This window comes from Tursiops truncatus, chromosome 4 (assembly GCF_011762595.2).
Source record: "Tursiops truncatus isolate mTurTru1 chromosome 4, mTurTru1.mat.Y, whole genome shotgun sequence".
Classification (NCBI taxonomy): Eukaryota; Metazoa; Chordata; class Mammalia; order Artiodactyla; family Delphinidae; genus Tursiops; species Tursiops truncatus.
The window spans coordinates 98,504,524-98,526,971 of NC_047037.1; the positions used below are offsets into that span (position 1 = coordinate 98,504,524).

General features: G+C 33.8%; 1 protein-coding gene across 6 annotated transcripts in view; it reads right to left on the bottom strand.

The window, feature by feature from the left end:
- Positions 1 to 22,448, bottom strand: part of ARL6 (ARF like GTPase 6) — a 78,927-nt gene that overhangs the window by 32,710 nt on the left and 23,769 nt on the right. For all 6 annotated transcript variants that reach the window (XR_012331557.1, XR_012331556.1, XR_002173949.3 and 3 more), the window contains exons 3-7: positions 21,462 to 21,523; positions 20,974 to 21,042; positions 17,120 to 17,214; positions 4,637 to 4,766; positions 878 to 933 (exon numbers count right to left, since the gene is read on the bottom strand). Coding sequence is in view for 2 of the 6 variants with exons in the window: in XM_019923286.3 (XP_019778845.1) it covers positions 878 to 933; positions 4,637 to 4,766; positions 17,120 to 17,214; positions 20,974 to 21,042; positions 21,462 to 21,523 (412 nt within the window). In the remaining 4 variants the exon portion in view is untranslated. The remainder of the gene's footprint in view (positions 1 to 877; positions 934 to 4,636; positions 4,767 to 17,119; positions 17,215 to 20,973; positions 21,043 to 21,461; positions 21,524 to 22,448) is intronic.

The following is a 22,448-nucleotide window of genomic DNA, read 5'->3' on the forward strand; positions in this document are numbered from 1 at the left end:
ACTCTTAGATCCACTATGACATACAGAAGAGAAAAAAACCCACAAATAACTGGAATTGAGAGGGTTGTGTAGAAGAAATTAAATTTATAGCCACAAGACTACGGCTAGAATTTATAATCTCTTGTTATTTCACCCTTGTTCAGGGCAGGGAGATTCTAATAGAAATCATCCTCAACTGTTTTGCTCAAAAATGGAAATTTTTTGGCCTGATCTTCAAGGGTCCTGTAATAAGAAGGACCTATAGAACTTGCTTTCATTCACATTCACATTTTGTTGCTCTCTGTGGGTCACTGTGCTTCAATCCATTCCTGTGTCTAGCAGACAATGTAACCTTAGGAAAAATGATATATCTTAATTTATGATAGCTATTGTGATGAATAACAAATAGAACTGTGATTACAAAACATTAATAGAATACCAGCATATATAATACTAAATATGAGTATTAAAAGTTGTAAAAACACGCCATGAATAAATGGAGCTACATATGGTGTATAGCATGATTCTTGAACGATACATGCCATGAAGATTTATTTTTAGTTATTGACAGTAAGGTCTAAAATTTGTCCCAAACTTCAAATGTGCTTCTATTACTAGATCTGACAGAAATTTGTTGCCATAAATTAAAATTATTTTCTAGAGATGTCATGCATGTTGATGTAAGCACTTTATTTAAATAAATCCTTTAAAAAAATGTAATTGAAGTAAATGGAGCGAAGTATTGGATACTTACTGTATTGTTTTTTCTGATCGCAGAAATAAATGGAAACAAGAGGAAGAAAGGCAGTGATATAACAAAAATAAAATGTAAAGAAGGAAAGAAAACGTGAATGGAAGGGAAATAAAGGCTGAAGATGCACAGTATTTTGTGATGTACCTTGAAGCCAGTCTACACCTTCTTGCAATCCTTCTCCTTTTATGGCATCACTAGCACTGCAATAAAATCCGTAAAAAAAATCCATTTCATTACATCATAAAACTACAAGAATAAATACTTACAATTTTGCCATATAGCAAATTAATATATTCTACTAACATATCTGAGCAAAACTGGCTAAGCACTGAAACTGAATATATATAGGATATAAAAGTCTAAGTGTTCAGGAGCAAGACATGAGAAAATTATTCATAATTTATATGGACATTTGGAAAAGTGTATCACTAAAAAGTTACTATTCTAGGAATATTACTCAGACTGGCATTAATGAAACATACACTTTGAGTTATTGTCCCAGTAGCAGAAAAGCGTTATAGAATACACCACCCTACCAGCCCCAATGATTCAACAGTATTTATTTATTAGAAATGCTATACTTCGGTTGTAATTTAGCCATAGGATGGAGTGACTTTATTTGATATGAAGTTTGATATCTAAAAGGCATAAACCTGTAATTGTAACTTTGGTAAACTAGTAGAATAAAAAAATTCCAGGAGATTTCAACCATAGTTTTTTATTTATTGGCTTCAAAAGCCTGGATAGGTTGTTTAACTCTTCTGCCTTCAGTTTCTGCCTCTGTAAACTGGGGGAATATCACCATTGGCCTCAGGTGATTATTGTAAGAATTAAATATTTGAGATATGGATATAAAACACTGAACACAGGGTCTTTTCATTGTCTTTCCATTCTTGAGAGTAAACCTAAATCCTTACTGTGACATTATTTTATAAATAATAAAAACTTATATAAACTAAAATAATAAAATGCAGAAGAGTTTTAGGGTATCAAACAATCCTTTTCAAAGACACAGACTAATAGCTTCTCATAACATGTTACTGATATAGTTATTTCCTTTCAAAATATAATCGTATAATAACAACTAGTATACGTAATTAGATTTTCTGAATGATTAGGGTTCCTTTTAGTGTGCTGAAGCATGATTTTAAAATGTACTCAATTACCTTAAAGCTGTTAATTGGATTCTAATCAAAACAGAAATTACTTCCAAGGAATTACTTGTTAGACTAAGAATATGACTTATCATAAAATTATTTTAAAATAGGAAAACAGAAACAAACAGCATAAGATACACAATTATTCAAAGCAAACTATGGATTACCTATATTAATGGCAAAACATCAGTAGCTGAAATACTTATATCAAGTAAGATCAATGTATTGATTTTATCAAAAACTTCTAGTCCCAAACAAGAGTACAGTACCATGAAGAAATCCTTCCCCGTTGGTGGAGGTGTCACTACCCTACTAAAAACCCTGCATCTTTTCCTAATAATTCCCAAATGTTTAAATTCTACCTTTCCTTTCAAATAAATCGTAAGACTTGTACTTGGAATAAAAGCCAAAGTCTTTATCATTTCCTACAAGGCCCTATGTGACATGGCCCCTGGTTATTTCTCAGTGGCCTCATCTACAATTTCCCCCTAGATCTCTGTTCCAGCCAGCATGGACTTCTTGCTGTTCCTAGAAAACACTGGGCACATTCTCATCCAAGAGCCTTTTCACTTGCTGGCCTCTCTATCTGGAAAGTTATTCCTCTAAACCTTTGTGTGAACTGCTCCCTGACTTCAGTTAGATCTCAGAGAGGGACCACATTCATTATTCTTTCTCTTACTATTCTACTTCATTTTTTTTCATCCTCCCAACTGACATTTTATACATCTATTTACCTGTTTTATTATCTGTCTCCCTCACAAGATAGTAAAAAAGCAAATACGTACATATACCACACCAGGGACTTAGTCAAAGAACACACTGTAAGAACAATAACACAATCAGACCTGAAAATCAGAGTTGACTATATGTTTAGTACACTGGTCAAAAATAAACCAAAAAATTTTTCCTTTAATTTTCCAGACTATATTTCTCTATGAGCTCTTTTTTACTGACCAAATTTACTTGTACCTAAGACAAGAGAGATGCAATATTTTATGTCTGCATCACTGAGTGCTACTTTCTCTAAAATTAATGGATAAATGTATTTTTAATTTCATACATGCTTTAAAAACATTGCAAAAGATAAAAACAAACTTAACAAGTGAAACACTAATTGGAACTTAGTGAGATGTCCAGTTTGAATTAAGGAGAAGTCAAAATTTTAGATAAATTCAAAAGAAAAACTTGGTATTCTTCTATAAGTTGTGTAATATAGAAACTGGCAATATGTTATAAGTCCATATCCTTTTAGCATCAGGTATTACTTTTTTCTCTCACTAAAAAATATTCAGGTGTCACAATAAATCTGATAAAATTCAATTACTAATTATTTTAAGTAGAAAGAGATTTTTCCATTTGTAAAATTAATTTCTACTTCGAAATTAAGAGGACTGCATCTTTTACTAATTAGACCTATGTTTTGAATGTTGTACTTTCTATCAAAGCAATCACAACACTTAATGCAAAAATTAAAAATTATTCTACTTCAGATGTTATCAATTTAAGTATGATATACAAAAATACAAAGGTTCTATCTCAAGATATTTCTCTACCCCAAGTCCCTCCTTTCTTCACCAACCAAATACCACAAAACCTCAAATTCCAACTCAAGAATCATTTAGTAAACACTGACTTTTCCTCTGATTTCCAAAGTAAGGAGGGTTTTACTTGAGATATGAAGCCTTGGGTACAGAAAAGTTTCAAGGGCTTTCTCAAGCTCTTCTCTTTTCAGCACCAAGGTTAGCTCTTAAAGTTCTTCTCTGAGCTCTACCACTTCCTTGTTTTGTGTTCAGCCTTGCTCTATAGATATCTTCTTATAAAAAGGGGAAAAATGGCAAGAGAAGGATATCTTCCAGCATGGAGAGGTAAGCAGGTGGTTAGAAGGAAGGTTAATTTAACATAAGGTATTGGTAGGCTTTAAAATACTAATATATAACTTCTGGTTATCCTTGTTGGAATATTTTGGTAGAAAGGCACACTGGAGTTAAATATATTAGTAAGAAACTGCTTTCCAAATAAACAACGTATAATAATTTCAGACACTAATTATTTAAGAGTTCAACCTTATTAGTATGTCCAAATAATATTAATTTTTGCATTTCTATTTATTCATATCAACAAATACTTATTGTGTATCTACTAAGTAGCAGGTACCATTACTATTCTGGGGGTTACAGAGTAAACAAAATCAATGAAATCCCAGCTCTCATGGTACTAATGCACTAGTGTAGGAAGACAGACTATAAAACAAAAAATAAAAGAAGAAGCGGTCATAAGGAAATACAAAAGTAAAGCAAAGTAAGGAAAAAACAAGAGATGGGGGTAAGGTATAGTGATGTTTCAGAGTTATTAAGAGAGGTCTCTTTCCTGAAGGAAGTGCAATAACAAGCAGGAAAATTATTTTAAAGAATGATTCCGACAATGGGAGTAACAAGTACAAGCACCTTCAGGTGGGACTGTGGTTGGCTGATTCAATGTGCAGAAGGATATCAGTGTGGCTGAACTTGGGTGAGTAAGTAGGTTGTTTAAGTTGTTCTTTTAAAGAGTTGTTTTTATTTGTCTATCCCTGAAAAGATTTGAAAAGGTTTTAACAGTAATATATTAATGAATACCTGCAAGCCACGATTCTATAAAACAAAATCTTTACTTTACATCCTACCACTTATAAAGTGAGCTTGGAAAAAACCATTAAAGTTTGGAGATTTTTTTCAGAATGATAAAATGAAAAGTAAATATAAAACTTTACCAAATATGCCATGGTTTATCTTTGATGTTCTCTAAACACAGCAATTGAGATACTTTTACAGATGTCACTGCATCTCTAAGATCCATTTTGTTTGCAAAGAATAAAATTGGTATTCGGCGGTGCTTAATATCTAAAAGAGAAAATAAGGCTATCATCACATTTCCAGCTTTTTGGGTTATCTTCTCCCAAATCCTTAAAACTGTAATCCAATGAAATTGTTTTCCAATCACTTCTTCCCATATCACACATACATAAACATTTAAAGACATATACTGTGAAGCATGTATTTGAGTGACAGAAGAATTTTAAAAATACCTCTTCTTAAGATTATCTGCCCTCTGGTTGGAACTGTAAACTAAGATGGATGAGGTGGGAGTGGGGGGCTCATTAAACAGTTACTGAACAGCACCTAGAAAAGGGTCACACATTTTGGGTTTCATTTTTACTGTCAACAAAAAAAGAGGTCAACTTCAAACAGAAGTAGGAGTATAAAATGGATCCTGGTTTTATATTTTAGTTGCAGCATTATAAGTAACCTAGATACTTTAACAAGATGTTTTTACCTTGTTACAATTTTGGGAGCATTTTTTTTTTACTTCTGAATACATAATACATTTAAATAGTTCAAAATTCAGAAGAGACAAAATTGTATGCAGCAAAAGAATCTCCTCCCTCCCACCTTTGTCCTAGTCCATACACCTGTCCTCTCTACAAGAGGCAACCCATATCATCATCTGTTTCTTGGCATCCTGGCATCTTTTTATGAATATTTTACATATTTGAAAACAATTATTATATATTATTCTTACAGCAGACTATTCTCATTATTTTACACCTTTTGCTTTTCACTTAATTTCATAGCTTGGAGATTATCCCATATCAGTACATACAGAGAGCAGTTTCATCATTATTTTAACGGTTGTGAATGTCCTGTCTTTCAGTACCACGTACCATAATTTATGTATCTAGTACCCAACTGAGATATATTTGTATTGTTGCCAATATTTACAACTATAAGCAATGTTATAATGAATAAACTTGTACATACAAAAATTCGTACAGGGGCCAGAACATCTATAGGATAAATCTGAGAAGTGGAGTTGCTGGGTCAAAGGATATGTAAATTTCTAATTTAAAAATTCTCCCATAGTTTCTTCCACTGCTGTAATAGTGTAATTTTTATATTTAAATATTTAGTCCAGTTGGAATTTATCCTGGAGCAGAGAATTTCAGAGTAGATAAAAAAGTAAGATATGAAGTAAGATATGAAGTTTACAAGAAGCACACTTTGAACATAAGGACACAAACAAGTTGAAAGTAAAAGCCTTGCAAAACATATTATGCGTATGCTTAGGTGTAAGAGAGCTGGCATGGCTACACCAATATTAGACAAAGTAGTATTCAATATACAAAGGTATTAGCAAAGAAAAAGAAAGGCATTTAAAAATTATAAAAAGGTGAAGCAATCAAGAAAACAAAACAATTTTAAGTGTGTATCTAAGAGACAAGCTTCCAAATACATAAAGCAAAATTTGAGAGTATTAAAGGGAAATCAAATAAATTCACAATCATAGTGGACACTTCAACACCCCTCTTTTAGAAATTGATAGACAAGTAGACAAAAAAAAAAATCAGTAAGATTGTGGGAGATGTGTGATTGTTTTCCACAGGACTGAATGAGGAAGCAACTTTGGGTGGTATCTGTGGGAGGAAAAGGCTCCCTGTCCACACCCCCTGACATCTGATGCCTGGCTGTGCTGCTGCTTGTCCCAGATGATTATCTTAAACCGCAGCACAGAGCCTTCATTTCCCGGACTGTCCCCAGGCAGTTTATTCTCTACTCTCTCAGGTGCAAAATGGAGTTCACTTCCTCTCATGGGCACACCAAAATCACAACTGTTTGCAGAATAGCCATCAATGAAAAAGACCAGAATATATCAGAAAGGATATTCTACAACTAAATACATAAAGAAGGAATCACAATACGATGGGTAGGAGGGGTGGAATAGAGATATAATCGAATCCCATACCCCTGGGTAGGCGAGCCACAAATGAGTGAATAATTGTAACTGCAGAGGTTCTCCCAAAGGAGGGACAGATCTGAGCCCCATGCTAGGCACCTGAGCCCAGGGGTCCTGCACTGGGAAGATGAATCCCCAGAGCATTTGTCTTAGGAGGCCAGCAGGGCTCACTTTTGGAAGACCCAGAGAACTGGGAGAAATAGAGACTTCACTCTTAAAGGGTGCACACAAACTCTCATGGACTTCAGGACTCTGGGCAGAAGCAGTAATTTGATAGGAACCTGGGTCAGACCTACTTGCTGATCTTGGAGAGGTAAAGCTCACCCTGGGGACAAAGACACCGGAGGCAGCCACTTTGGGGAACTTGTTGTACCACGTGGACACTGGTGCCAGTAAGCTCATTTTGGAATCCTTCTCTAGCTTATCTCAGCCTTGCCCTGCCCAGACCCTGCTCTGGGACTGGCTGGGCCCTGGCCCTGCCCACTAGTGGGTGAACACAAGCTTCAAGACACCCTGGGCCCCATACCCAACTGTGTCAGGAACCGGCCCCACCCACCAGCGATTCAACACCTGCTATGGGACCCCTGGGCCCTGCAACCAGAACCCAGGACTTGGCTCTTCCTGCCAGTAGGCCAGCACTAGCTCCAGGATGTGGCTTCAGCCACCAGTGGGCAGGCAACAGCCCCAGGATCTCCTGGACCCTGACTCCGCCCACCAGTAAACCAGCTGTAGCCCTAGGGCCTCTTGAGTTTATGCAGTCAGCTACCTCGAGAGCTGATCCTGCCAACCAGTGGCCATCAGCCTCCACACAAAGCAGGACCTGGCAACCAATGAACCAGGAGCCAACCAGGCCTACGAAACTACCCACACAGTTAGCCTGACACAACAGAAGGACCCATACAGCCTCATAGAGGGAGAACCCTGAAGCATATAGCTCTGGTGACAAGAGAGGAGCGTACTGTTGAGACATAAGACATCTCTTACAAAAGGCCACTTCTTCAAGGTTGGTGAATATAACCAACCTATCAGATACACAAAAATAAGAACAGAAAGTTAGGGAAAATGAAGTGACAGAACAACATGTTCCAAACAAAAGAACAAAATAAAACTCCAAAAGAAGAACTAACTGAAGTGGAGCAAGGAAGTCTACTTGAGAAGGAGCTTAGGGTAGTGATCATAAAGATGATCAAAGAACTCAGAAGAAGAATGGATGCACAGAGAGAGAAATTAGAAGTTTTTAACGAAGAGTTACAAAATATAAAGAACAACCAGAGATGAAGAATACAATAACTGAAATGAAAAATACACTAGAAGGAATCAATGGTAGACTAAATGATACAGAGGAACAGATCAGCGACCTGGAAGACAGAGTAGTGGAAACCACTGATGTGGAACAGAAAAAAGAAAACAGAATGAAAAAACATGAGAACAGTTTAAGAGACCTCTGTGACAACATCAAGCACACTAACATTTGCATTATGAGGGTACCAGAAAAAGAAGAGATAGAGAAAAGGCCTAAGAACATATTTGAAGGCCTAATAGCTGAAAAACTTCCCTAACCTGGGAAAGGAAACAGACATCCAAGTCTAGGAAATACAAAGTTCCATACATGACTAACTCAAAGAGGAGCACATCAAGACACTGTAATTAAAATGGCAAAAATTAAAGATAAAGAGAGAATATTAAAAGCAGCAAGAGACAAGCAATGAGTAACATACAGCAGAAGTCCCATAGGGCTATCAGCTGACTTTTCAGCAGAAACTCTGAAGGCTAGAAAGGAGTGGCAGGATATATTTAAAGTGATAAGGTGAAAGACCTACAACCAAGAATATTCCACCCTGTAAAGTTCTCATTCAGATCTGATGGAGAAATCAAAAGTTTCACAAACAAGCAAAAGCTAAAAGAGTTCAGCACCACCAAAACAGCTTTACAAGAAATATTAAAGGAACTTCCCTAAGTGAACAAGAAAAAGACACAATGAGAAAGATGAAAAGCATGAACGGAAAAAGCTCATCAGTAAAGGCAAATGTATAGCAAAGATAAGAAACCATCTATGCACAAAGGTAGTAGAAGGTTAAAAGACAAAAGTAGTAAAATCATCTATATCCTCAATAAGCAGTTAAGGGATACACAAAACAATTAGATGCAAAATATGATATCAACAACAGTAATCACGAGGGGAGGAGAGTACAAATGCAGGCTTGTTAAAATGCATTTGAAAGTAAGATATCAGCAACTTAAAACAAATATACATATATGCATATACATACATACATATATACCTCATGATAACCACAAACCCAAAATCTATAATAGATATACACCCAAAAAAAGAAAAGGAGTCTAAATATAACATTAAGAGAGTCATCAAATCACAAGAGAACAAAAGAAGAAAGGAACAAAAAAGAGATATGAAAATAACCTAAAACAATGAATAAAATGTCAATAAGAACATATATTATCAATAATTACTTTAAATGCAAATGACTTAAGTGCTCCACTCAAAAGACATAGAATGGCTGAATGGATACAAAAAGAAGACCTGTACATATGCTGCCTACAAGAGACTTACTTCAGATCTAAAGGCACACACAGGCTGAAAGTGAGGGAATGGAAAAAGGTATTCCATACAAAAATGGAAATCAAAACAAAGCAAGGAAAGCAATATTTATATCAGACAAAATAGACTTCAAAATGAAGACTGTTATAAGAGACAAAGAAGGACATTACATAATGATCAAGGAATCAATCCAAGGAGATATAACAATTGTAAATATGTATGCACTGGACATAGAAGCAGTTAAATACATAAAGCAAATACTGACAGATGTAAATATAGAAATTGACAGTAACACAATAATAGTAGGGGTCTTTAAGTGCCCCTTCCATCAATGGACAGATCATTCAGAAAGAAAGTCAATACAGAAACACTAGCCTTAAAAGACACATTAGATCAATGGACTTAATACATATATACACGACATTCCACCCAAAAGCAGGAGAATACACATTCTTTTCAAGTACACAAGAAACATTCTCTAGGATAAATCACATGTTAGGCCTCAGTAAATTTATGAAAACTTAAATCATATCTAGCATATTTTCCAACTACAATGTTATGAGACTAGAAATCACTACAAGAAAAAAATATTGCAAAAAACAGAAACACATGGAGGCTAAACAATATGCTACCACCCAACTGATGGATCACTGAAGGAATCAAAGAGGAAATCAAAAAATACCTGGAGACAAATGAAAATGAAAACACAAGGATCCAAAATCTACGTGACACAACAAAAGCAGTTCTAACAGGTAAGTTTATATTGATACAAGCTTACCTCAGGAAACAAGAAAAATCTCAAATAAACAACCTAACCTACCACCTAAAAGAATTAGAAAAAGAAGAACAAAGCTGAAAGTTAGCAGAAGGAAGGAAATAGTAAAGATCAGAGCAGACATAAATGAAATAGAGACTAAAAAGGCAACAGAAAAGATCAATGAAACTAAAAGTTAGTTCTTTGAAAGATAAACAAAACTGATTCACCTTTAGCCAGACGCATTAAGAAAAAAATGAAGAGGGCCCAAATCAATAAAATAAGAAATGAAAAAGGAGAAGTTAAAACCAACACCATAGAAATACAAAGGATCATAAGAGACTACCATGAGCAACTATATGCCAATAAAATGGATAACCTGGAAAAACTGGACAAATTTCTAGAAATGTACAGTCTCCCAAGACTGAGCCAAGAAGAAATAGAAAATATAAACAGACCAATTACCAGTAATAAAATTGAGTCAGTAGTAAAAAAAAAAAAAATCCCAACAAATATAAATCTAGGACCAGGTGGCTTCACAGGTGAACTTTATCAAATATTTAGAGATGAATTAACACCAATCTTTCTCAAACTATTCCAAAATGTGCAGAGGAAGGAACGCTTCCGAACTCATTCTATGAGGTTAGCACCACCCTAATACCAAAACCAGACAAAGATATCACACACACGCGTGCACACACACACACACAAAATTACAGGCCAATATCACTGATGAACATACATGCAAAAGTCCTCAACAAAATATTAGCAAACTAGTGCAACAATACATCAAAAGAATCATGATCAAGTGGGATTCAACCCAGGGATGAAAGGATTTTTCAATACCAACAAATCAATCATTGTGATACACCACATTAACAAGTTCAAGAATAAAAACCATATGATCATCTCAATAGATACAGAAAAAGCTTTGAAATAAATTCAGTATTCATTAATGATTATAAAACTCTCTAGAGGGTGGGTACAGAGGGAACATACCTCAACATAATAAAGGCCACATATGACAAGTCCACATCTAACATCATATTCAATGGTGAAAAGCTGACAGCATTTCCTCTAAGATCAAGAACAAGACAAGGATGCCCACTCTCACCAATTTCATACAAAACAGTTTTGGAAGTCCTAGCAACAGTAGTCAGACAAGAAAAAGAAATAAAAGGAATCCAAATTGGAAAGGAAGAAGTAAAACTATCACAAGGATCTGTTTGCAGATGGCATGATCCTATACATAGAAAATCCCAAAGATGCACCCCCAAAACTACTAGAGCTCATCAGTGAATTCAGTATATTTTCAGGATACAAAATTAATATAAAGAAATCTGTTGCATTTCTAAACACTAACAACAAACTATGAGAAAGAGAAAACAAGGAAACAATTCCATTTACAATTGCATCAAAAAGAATAAAATATCTATGAATAAACCTACCTAAGGAGGTAAAAGACCTATACTCAGAAAACTATAACACACTGATGAAAGAAACTGAAGATAACATAAACAGGTGAAAAGATACACTGTATTCATGGATTGCAAGAATTAATATTGTTAAAATGACCATAATACCCAAGACAAAATACAGATTCAGTGCAATCCCTGTCAAAATACCAATGGCATTTTTCACAGAACTAGAACAAATAATTTAAAAATTTGTATGGAAACACAGAAGACCCTGAATAGTCAAGACAATCTTGGGAAAGAAGAACAGAACTGGAGGAGTCATGATCCCTGATTTCAGACTATACTGCAAAGCTACAATAATCAGAACAGCATAGTACTGGCAAAAAAACAGACACATGGATCAGTGGAAGGATCCACTGATCCTTGTGATACACCACATTAGGACAGAGTGGCCAGAAATAAACACATGCACTTATGGTCATTTAATCTAAAACACAGGAGGCAAGAATATACAACGGAGAAAAGACAGTCTGTTCAATAAGTGGTTCTGGGAAAACTGGACAGCTACATGTAAAAGAATGAAATTAGAACATTCTCTAACACTATATCTAAAAATAAACTCAAAATTGATTAAAGCCTACCTGAAATCATAAAACTCTCAGAAGAGAAAACAGGCAGAACACTCTTTGACATAAATTGTAGCAATATTTTTTTGGATCTGTCTCCTAAATCAAAGGAAATAAAAGCAAAACTAAACAAGTGGGATCTAATTAAAGTTAAGAGCTTTTGCACAACAAAGGAAACCAGTGACAAAAATGAAAAGACAACCTACTGAATGGCAGAACTTATTTGCAAATGATATGACCAATAGGGGTTAATATCCAAACTATATGAACAGCTCATACAACTCAACATCAAAATAACAAACAACCCAATTAAAAAATGGTCAGAAGATTGAACAGACATTTTTCCAAAGAAGATATACAGCTCACCAACAGGTACATGAAAAGATGCTCAACATCATTAATTATCTGAGAAATGCAAATTAAAACTGCAATGAGATATCACCTCACACCTGTCAGAATGGCTATCATCAAAAAGAACACAAATAACAAATGTTGGTGTGGATGTAGAGGAAAGGAAACCCTTGTACACTGCCGGTTGGAATGTAAATTGGTGCAGCCACTATGGAAAACAGTATGGAGGTTTTTCAGAAAACTAAAAATAGAACTGTCATATGAGTCAGCAATTCCACTCTTGGGTATTTATCAAAAAAAAAACCCCAAACACTAATTCGAAATGATATATGCACCCTAGTGTTCATAGTTGTCAAGATATGAAAGCAACCTATGTGTCCATCAGCAGATGAATGGATAAAGAAGATGTGGTATGTATATACAATGGCATACTACTCAGCCATGAAAAAGAATTAAATATCACCATTTGCAACATGGATGGACTTGAAGGGTATTACGCTGAGTGAAATAAGTCAGACAGAGAAAGGCAAATACTGTATGATATCACTTATATGTGGAATCTAAAAAATATGACAAGCTAGTGAATATAACATAAAAGGAACAGACTCGCAGATGTAGGGCACAAACTAGTGGTCACCACTCAGGAGAGGGAAGGGTGGAGGAGCAAGGTAGGGGTAGGAGATTAAGAGGTTCAAACTACTATGTATAAAATAAATGAGCTACAAGAATATATTGTACAACACAGGGAATACAACCAATATTTTATATTAACTATAAATGGAACATAACTTTAATATATTGTGAATCACTATGCTGTACACCTGAAACTTATATGATATTGTATTAACACATCAACTATACCTCAATAAAGAAAGGATGTGGAAGAAGTGAATAACACTATCAACTGACATTTATAGAACTCTTCAGCCAAGAACAGCAAGATATACATTCTACGTAATTGCAGATGGAACATTCACCACACTCAATCGTATATGTTAGGCCATATATTTCTAAGAATAAAAATCATGCAGAATAGGTTCTTTGATCACATGGAATTGAATCAGAAATCAATCACAAAAATATACCTAGAAAATTCCCAAATATTTGGGAAATTAAATAATAATACACTACTAAATAATCCAAGCATCAAAGAAGAATTTACAAGGTTAAGCCTGGAAAATACTTTGAGCCAAATAATAAAGAAAAGAAATATATCAAAATTTGTGAGATATAGCTAAATACTCAGAAAATATGTATTACTTTAAATGCTTTTACTATAAAACAAAGGTGTAAAATGCTTTATTAGAAAAGAAAGGTGTAAAATCAACAATTTCCACTTACATCTGAAAAAGATTCAATTTAAATACAGGAAGTTCATAATAAAAATGGAAGTTCTTAATAAAAAGAGAGCAGAAATTAATGAAGTTTAAAAAAGACACACCCACAGAGGAAAATACCAAAACCTAAAGCTGGTTCTTGGAAAATTAATAAAACCATAAACTCTTTAAAAGATGGAGCAAGAAAAACGGGAGGAAACATAAATTGCCAATATTAGAAATGAAAGAAGATATGTATATCATACAGGTCTTACAGACATTAAAATGATAATGAGAGGATGTTACAAACAATTTTATGCCAATAAATTTCACAACTTAGATAAATTAACAAATTAACAAATTCAGTCACAAATTACCGAAAGTGACGCAAGAAGAAATACAGAACTTTAATAGCCTTACATCATTTAAAGAAACTGAATTTATAATTCATGCCCCCAACATACACACAAAATCCTGACCCAGATGGCTTCATTGGTAGATTCTATTTTAATGTTTAAGTAAGAAATAATATCAATTCTACACAAATCCAAAAGATAAAAAAATAGAGGAGGAGTAAATACTCTTCAAGTCATTTTATGAGGTCTCTACAGCCCTAATACAAAATCGGGGGGGGGGGGCATTGCAAGATAGGAAATGACAAAATGGAATGCATTATGCTAAGTGAAATAAGTCAGAGAAAGACAAATATCATATGATCTCACTTACATGTGGAATCTGAAGAAAACAAAACACAACAAACCGATAGATGCAGAGAAGAAACTGGCTGTTGTCAGAGGCGGCTGGGGTGGAGGGAGCTTGAGATGGGTGAAAGGGTCCAAAAAACACAAACTTCCAGTCATCAAATAATTCATGAGATGTAATGTATAGCATGGTGACTACAGTTAGTAATACTGTATTGTGTATTTGAAAGTTGCTAAGAACAGATCTTAAAAGTTCTCATCCCATGAAAAAAACCCTATGTGTTGTTTAAAAAAAAAAAAAAGTTAACTAGACTTATTATAGTGATCATTTCATAATACAGTTGACCCTGGCACAACGTGGAGGTGGGGCTCCGAACCCTGCACAGTCAAAAATCTGTGAATAACTTCGTTGCCGACCCTCTGTATCTGCGGTTCCACATTCGTGGATTCAATCAACTTCGAATCATGTAGTACTACTGTAGCATTATTTGAAAAAAATCTGCATATAAGCGAACCTGTGCAGTTCAAACCCCAGTTGTTCAAGGAGCTAACTGTATATACAAATATCAAATCATTATGCTGAATAACTGAAACTGATATAATATTATATGTGAATTATATCTCAAAAATATGTTCACACCAGCTTTATTCATAATTGCCCTGAACTAGAAACAGCCCAGATATTAATCAACAGAGACTGGATAAGCAAACTGTGGTATATTCATATAATAGAATATTACAAAGCAAGCAAAAGGAGTAAACAAGTGATACAACAACATGGGTGCCTCCCCAAAACATTATGCTGAATGAAAAAACCTAGGCACAAAAATGTATGTCCCTTTCTCCTCATTTATATGAAATTGTAGAATAGGCAAAATTCTGGGGATCAAAATCAGATTAGTAGTTCCTCTGTTTCCAGGTGTGGGGTGTTGATTGGAAAGGGGCATGAAGGAACTTTTTGAGGTGATGAAAATGTTCTGTTTCTTGATTGGGAATGTAGTTACATGAGTGTATGCATTTGTCAAAATTACAGAACTATATACTTAAGATCTGAGCATTTCACTGTATTACAACTTATACTTCAATTTTAAAAAAACCTTCATATACGTTTCAGCTGAGAAATTCCTCCTTTGGGAATCTAACGGTAAAATAAATGCATCAGTAAGTACATAAAGATACATGGACAAGGCTTCAGTTGAGGAAACCAAGGATCCCACGGTATTTAAAGCAGATTTTGCAGGAACTATTTCATTTTTTGGTCAACGTCAAAACACTTTTGGGGGAGAAAGTGGAAATATTAACAAAAAAGGGAATGTAGAATCAAGTGCCTTCTCAACCCAGATAAAAGACTAAGTTTTTAAAAGTGAAAAAGTCACATAAAAAGTACAGGCTGGATAATTTCCCCCCCAAATACTTGCATAAACTTGAGGTTGGCCAATAAAAATACCAAAGATATTATGGTTAAGCAGCAAGAATTGTTAGAAGTCCTTTTCTAAAACCACAGGTACAAAGGCCACTTAAAATGTTTTTCCATGAGTAAGGCTAAAAATGCAGAATTTCACAATACTACTGGAAAACTTACTGTGGGAAAAAAAAGAATATCTAGCAACAGGTGAATGACTGAATAAACTATGGTACATTCACAGTATGGCATATTAGGCATCATTAAAAAGAATAATTATATATATGCAATTTGACTTGAAAGGATTTCCATCATGCAGTGTTATTTGAGAAGAGGAAGATGCAGAAGAGTGTACAGAAAATGATCCCGTCTAGTAAATAACGATGACAATTCTCATAGCGCCCAACCCTGTACAGTTTGCCCTCTGTATCCGTGGACTCCACACCCACAAATTCGACCAACTGTGAATGGAAAATACGCCAGGAAAAAATTACAGAAAGTTTCCAAAAGCAAAACTTGAATTTACCATGCACTGGCATTATTTACATAGTATTTATATTTTCTTAGGTATTATGAGCAATCTAGAGATTATTTAAAGTATGTGGGAGGATGCGCATAGATTCTATGCAAATACTACACCATTTTATATAAGGGACATGAGCAACCACAGTTTTTGGTATCCTTGGGGATCCTAGAACCAATCTCCCATAGGTACCAAGGGCGACTATATGTATCTTTGGTACCTGTATATGTTTGTGTATGTATATATGATATGAAATATAGATAAAGGTATGAAAGTAAAAGTACCAAATTGTTAATACTGATATCTTCAAAGAGGGCTGGGAGTAGTTTAAAAACAGAAAAGATCTGTTTTAAAAGAATTCCCACAATAAATATCTAAGAAATGCTGTGATCACACACATACACACACACACACACACACACACACACACACACACACACACACACGTAAAAAGATGGTAACCAAAAAAATTTTAATGTGTTGAAACATCGATTTTTACTTTCTTCCTTGTTCTTTGTCCATCCACATATTTTGCTATTGACACATTACTTATATAATCAGAAAAAAAGGGCATTTTCATTTTCAGGGAAATAAAAACATTGCAAAAAGCTTTGAAATTTAAAAAATATATGGTACTGCAAGTAAAGATATTGTTAATTCTGCATAATTAATATGTTTTAAAATTCAAAAATTTTAAATAAAAGATCACACAGCGTAAACAACACGTTTTGCTTACACCAAAGAACAAAACATCATACATAAACAGACCCCAAAGCACAGACATCACAGACTGAAAGACACACACATGTACCTGGATGATTCAGAAGAGTATCAAGTTCTTCTTTGGCCACAACCATTCTTAATCTATCACTACTATCAATGACAAAAATAATGGCTTGTCCTTCTCTGTATAATATAAAGAATGAGAAATATTAAAGATAAACTTGAACATTTTTCTATGTTTACTCTCCATTTGCAATTCCTAACCTGTGTATTATGTCTTCATGTCCTATGTCCATTTATACATTACAGGCTTTGGTGCTATTTCTTATTAGTTTATATGAGTAATTAATATATTAACCATGTTAGTCATATTTCATGTAAAATAATTTCTTTTCATTTGGATCATAATATGGTAAATTTAGTGACATTTCATAATTTTAAAAAATAACAAGTAAACCCATAATCCTATTACACAGATACAACCATTAATATTTTCATGTAAATCATTTTCAACATTTCCTTTGTGTACATTCATATATGAATATCTACATCTGTATTTAAATGGAATCCTGCTGTTTTATACTGCCTTTCTGAAATATATGTACATTTCCCTGATCTTTTTTTGCAGTATAGTTTGAACTACTTTTATATGAAACATTAAAGCTCTACACCAGTGTTTCTCAAATATTTTTTACCATAACCATAGTGAGAAATACATTTTACATTAAGATGCCGTTAGACACATAAGTAATGTAAATATATTTGAAATAGTCTCCTGAGACAATACTTACAAAGAGCTTTTATTTTATTCTATTTGACTTTTAAGCTGATAACCAGCCACTGCAATTGTATAAGGATTCACTTACAGATCACAGTGGCACTTCAAAAATCACTGATTTCCTTCGCATCTTTCTTTTAATGATTATAAAGTATAATGGACGTGTCATTGAATATTGTACCAAACTTCTATTTTTGCACTTCATAGGTTACTTCCAATTTTCATTACTATGAAAAACTTTGGGATAAACATCCTCCTAAATACATTTTAAAAATTTCTTGATACTTTAAGATCTGTTCTTAGGAATAAAATTTCCAGAAATACATACAAAATTTAAAGTTTTAGATAAACATTGATAAATTATCCTCTGGAAATGTTATATCAATTTATACTACTACCAGCACTTTTCCCACTCCCTTGCCAGCATGTCTCTTATCATTCTTTTCAATTTTTTACCATCCTAACAGCATATTATTTTACTTTGTATTTTGTTAATTGCTCGTTAAGTTCAATATATTTTCATATATTTATTGGACATTTATATGTGTTTTGTGACTCAGTGTAATCATAAATTAAGATTTTAAAGTTCAATGCCATTAGTAACCACATGCATATAAAAATAAAACAAATTTTTAATACCATTTTCTCCTATCATTTAAAAAATGAATGCAGATTATCACAGTCACATATTATTAGTGGAAATGGAAACTGATATAATTGGAAATACCTATCAAGAGCTTTAAAAATGTTCACTTTGAGCCAGTAATTTCATTTCTGGAATTTATACTAAGGAAACATGAAGTATGACAGAGATTTATACAGTAATATGTTAACTGAAGAACTGCTTATAATCTTCACAAACTGAAAACAGTCTTTATGTCCAAAAATAGAGAAATGATTAAGCAAATTTGGGCACAGGAATATGAAAAAATATTAGGCTGCCATGAGAGTTACATCCTTTCTATGTTTTTCCTGATTCACCCTTATCATAAAATGTTAACTGAAAAACTATATAGTACACGGTACATACTTTAGAAGGCTACTTTCTCAATTATGTGAAGTGTATATTATATATTTCAAAATAGAAGAAACATACCCAAAAGATTAACAATGGTAAATTTATTAGTGAGATTTACAGGAAACAATGTTTAAATATGCTTTTCTATATTTTCCAAATATTAACTCCTTTCCAAATATGCACTCTTTATATTTTATGCTTTATTACTTTTTTTATATTCTAAGAGTAATATGCAAAAATTATACAATAATTAACATTACAGAGTCATACAAATGACAAGCTAAACTTCCTTTATAATCTTATTCCCAAAACAAATGCTATTAATGGTACGGTATATTCTACTAAGAATTTTCTTCTCTCTCCATATATATTAAGCACATACTTTTATTAAGAATAATTTTTTTCTTCATATAATTGATATGAAAAAATGTCATTATAAATAATTCTCAACACACATTCTTTTCTGTGTATCTTTGCCCAGTAGTCCTAGTCATACTGTACTTTTCTGAAAGCAAAAATTATGGCTGCAGGGCATGAACATTTTTCATTTTAACAGATATTGATAAATTATCCAAGAAAGATGTTACATTCTCACTACAAGAGTGGCTTATTTTGCCAACAGTAGACTTAATCTTTTTAACCTCTTTCAGTCTAATAGATTAAAATGCACTTGTTCTTTCACAATTAGAAAAGTATAGAGATAGAGGAAATAAATTTACTATTACTGTAGACTTCTCAACAGTAACCATATTCGGCATTCCACCTACAATGTACCTATAATACTCCTGAATTCATTAACTTCTTCCAAAAAGATTTTGAAGAAAAAGAAGTTAAAGTCAGAAAAAAAGCTTCCTTTTTAAAGTACTATTTTTTTATGCAGTATTGTTTTCCGTAATTAAAATAAATGTTACATTTTTTTAAAGTAACTAAATACATTTTTTTTTAGAAAAAAGAATTGTTTACCTACTAATTGGAAGAAGAATAAAAAAATCCTATACTGAAAATTGAGGTTTCCTTAAAAACAAAAACGCCTCACATTTCCCCCAGAGAATTTATTGTAGGATACCACAAACATTCCACCCCTCCTTTTCCAAACTGGCCCTCAAATCTGAAGCATTCTTCTCTTTCTACCTCAGAGGTCCTCTGGCTCTATATGATTTAAATAGGCCCTCAATATTTAAAGAATAGCTGGAATAAATCTCCTTTGGTTCCTACCCAAGGAATACAACATTTGTCCCCACATTAGCATGAAAGAATTAGCCAATGAAAATTAAAATCTGATCTGGCAGTCATCACACACCATTTCAAGACAAGAGTTCATAAGAACAAAAGTGCATTTAGTGAAGAGATACTGTTTATAAATTTCAGACTCCAAAAGTGAGTTACACTCATCTTAAATGAAGAAGTCCTAGCAATATTACAAGTTTAATGAATTTATTTTAACATCGCATGCAAATCTTGAGAAAGTATAACACACTTGGATCCTAGCAACTTGACAGCTATTAATCTGAAGAAATTGGTGAGCACTTGATTTGCACATGCTAAAAATATCTTGTTTAGAATTGCTTGTAGAACACATGGATCAACTATTAGTGCTGTTATTTTAACTAAATTTATACAGTAAGTATTTACTGATCTATCTGGCCAGAATCATACTTGGTCTTGAAGAAATACTGAATAAAAAAAAAATCCCTGCCCTTGAGGAGTTCATAATCCCACTAGGGAGGCAGCTATGGTACATGAGTTTAAGATGTAATAAGTACGATTCAAGAGATATGAATGGACGAAGTACCGTGTCAACATGGGGGACAGAATAACTGGGCAAAACAGTGGAATCCTTCATAGAGGAGGTGACTTTTGAGCTAGTCCTTAAAGAACAAATATATTAACCTTAAGTTGCAGAGAAGTAGGGTAGAATAGGACACTAAAAACAGACAGAACAACATATGCAAGGTCAGGAAGAACCTGAAGCATTTGAGAAATAATGTGAAGTATGATTATACTTTTTTTTTAAATTAGGAAGTATACTTAAATTATATAAAGAATAAACATTGCAACCTAGCCCATGTAATCATTTGGATTTCTAATCATTACTGGTTATTAAAATATAACCATCTAGTTTACCAACATTCACAAACATACTTACTTATAATAGTGTTCCCAGAGATTTCTGTATCTTCCTTGACCTGACATATCAAACACTGTAAAAGACAAACTATAAAACAAAACAAACAAAATGAAAAAACATGATTACATTATAAGGTAGTAAAAGTCTAACTTTTACTTAAAATTTTAAATTGTTTTCAATCAAAGAAACCACCCTTAATATACAATATTCAACTTGGGCCAGCTTTCAAGTACAAGTGCCATAGAATGAATTTTTTGAATATAAATATGATTTTACAATTAGTAACATATAAGAAAGATATTTCCTTTGCTAGTGACGTTGTCAGAGTTTATCTAAGCTCTAAATTCTTTAGAATAATCCAGAGGTAGTGGTACAAGTATTTTAATATCTATGGGCTTCTGAAATAGCAACTTACTTTTTTCTAAGAGTAGGAGGAATAACTATGTAGATCTAATATCACTTTTCACCCACAACTTCTTAATCACAAGTTTAATAAAATGAATTACCTGGACGATTTGAATTTCTCTATGCTGAATCCTATTGTTGGAACTATATCTTGAGATTGAGCCTTTAAGAGAGAAGACAAAGTTTAGAAAATTGCAATGACCAAAGATGAATTTTTCCTCAGGTTAAAAAAAAAAAGCACCCAGATTTTCCAGTTCTAAAATCTGCCACTAAGGAGATGACAGGATTAAACAAAATTATAAATTTTGCAATGAGATCACTGCATGAGAATTCTTTATAAAGTTTAAGGTTTACTAATTATAAATCTGCATGTGTGTCTTCACATTCACATTTTGTGGCTTGCTGCAAGTTACCACGGACTTAAAGTGGTTTCAAAAGTCTCCTTCAGCTCACATATAGGACTTTCTAATCTTTCATACTTATTGAGTTTATATATGCTACAGAGGACTGTGCTCATGTGTAGATGGTGAATATACATGGTCCCTGCTCTCATGGAATTTATAATCTGGAGGAGGTAAACAGCAATAAACAACTGAGTTACAAGTGAACACAATTTTGAGCAGTGCTCAGTGCTATGAAAGGTGATTGAGGGTGGGAGGCAATGGGGCAGAGGAGGGTTAGTATAGAAGAGCCTCTCTGATGAGGGGACATCTCACCCAGGAGTGAATGTTAAGAAGGGGAAAAGCTATGACAAGATATTGGCAAAGAACATTCCAGTCAAAGGAATTAGCCAGGGCATGACCTCAAGGCGGGGAGGAACTCACCACCACTCAGAAAAAGTAGAAGGCCTGTATGTCTAAAGTATATTTAGTGAGGGAAAGAGCTGTATGTAACCAAGTAAGATAGGTAGGGCCTTGAAGGCCATGGTGGGAACTGTGTGGAAAAGAGATTATAAGGGGGCAAGAGTATAGTGGGAGACCTGCTGACACATCCCACAGGCAAGTAAAAGGTCTTAAATGGACAAGTTAGCTCATCAAATGCATCATAATACTTCTATCATCAAAACTTTCTCCTTTTGAATAAAAATC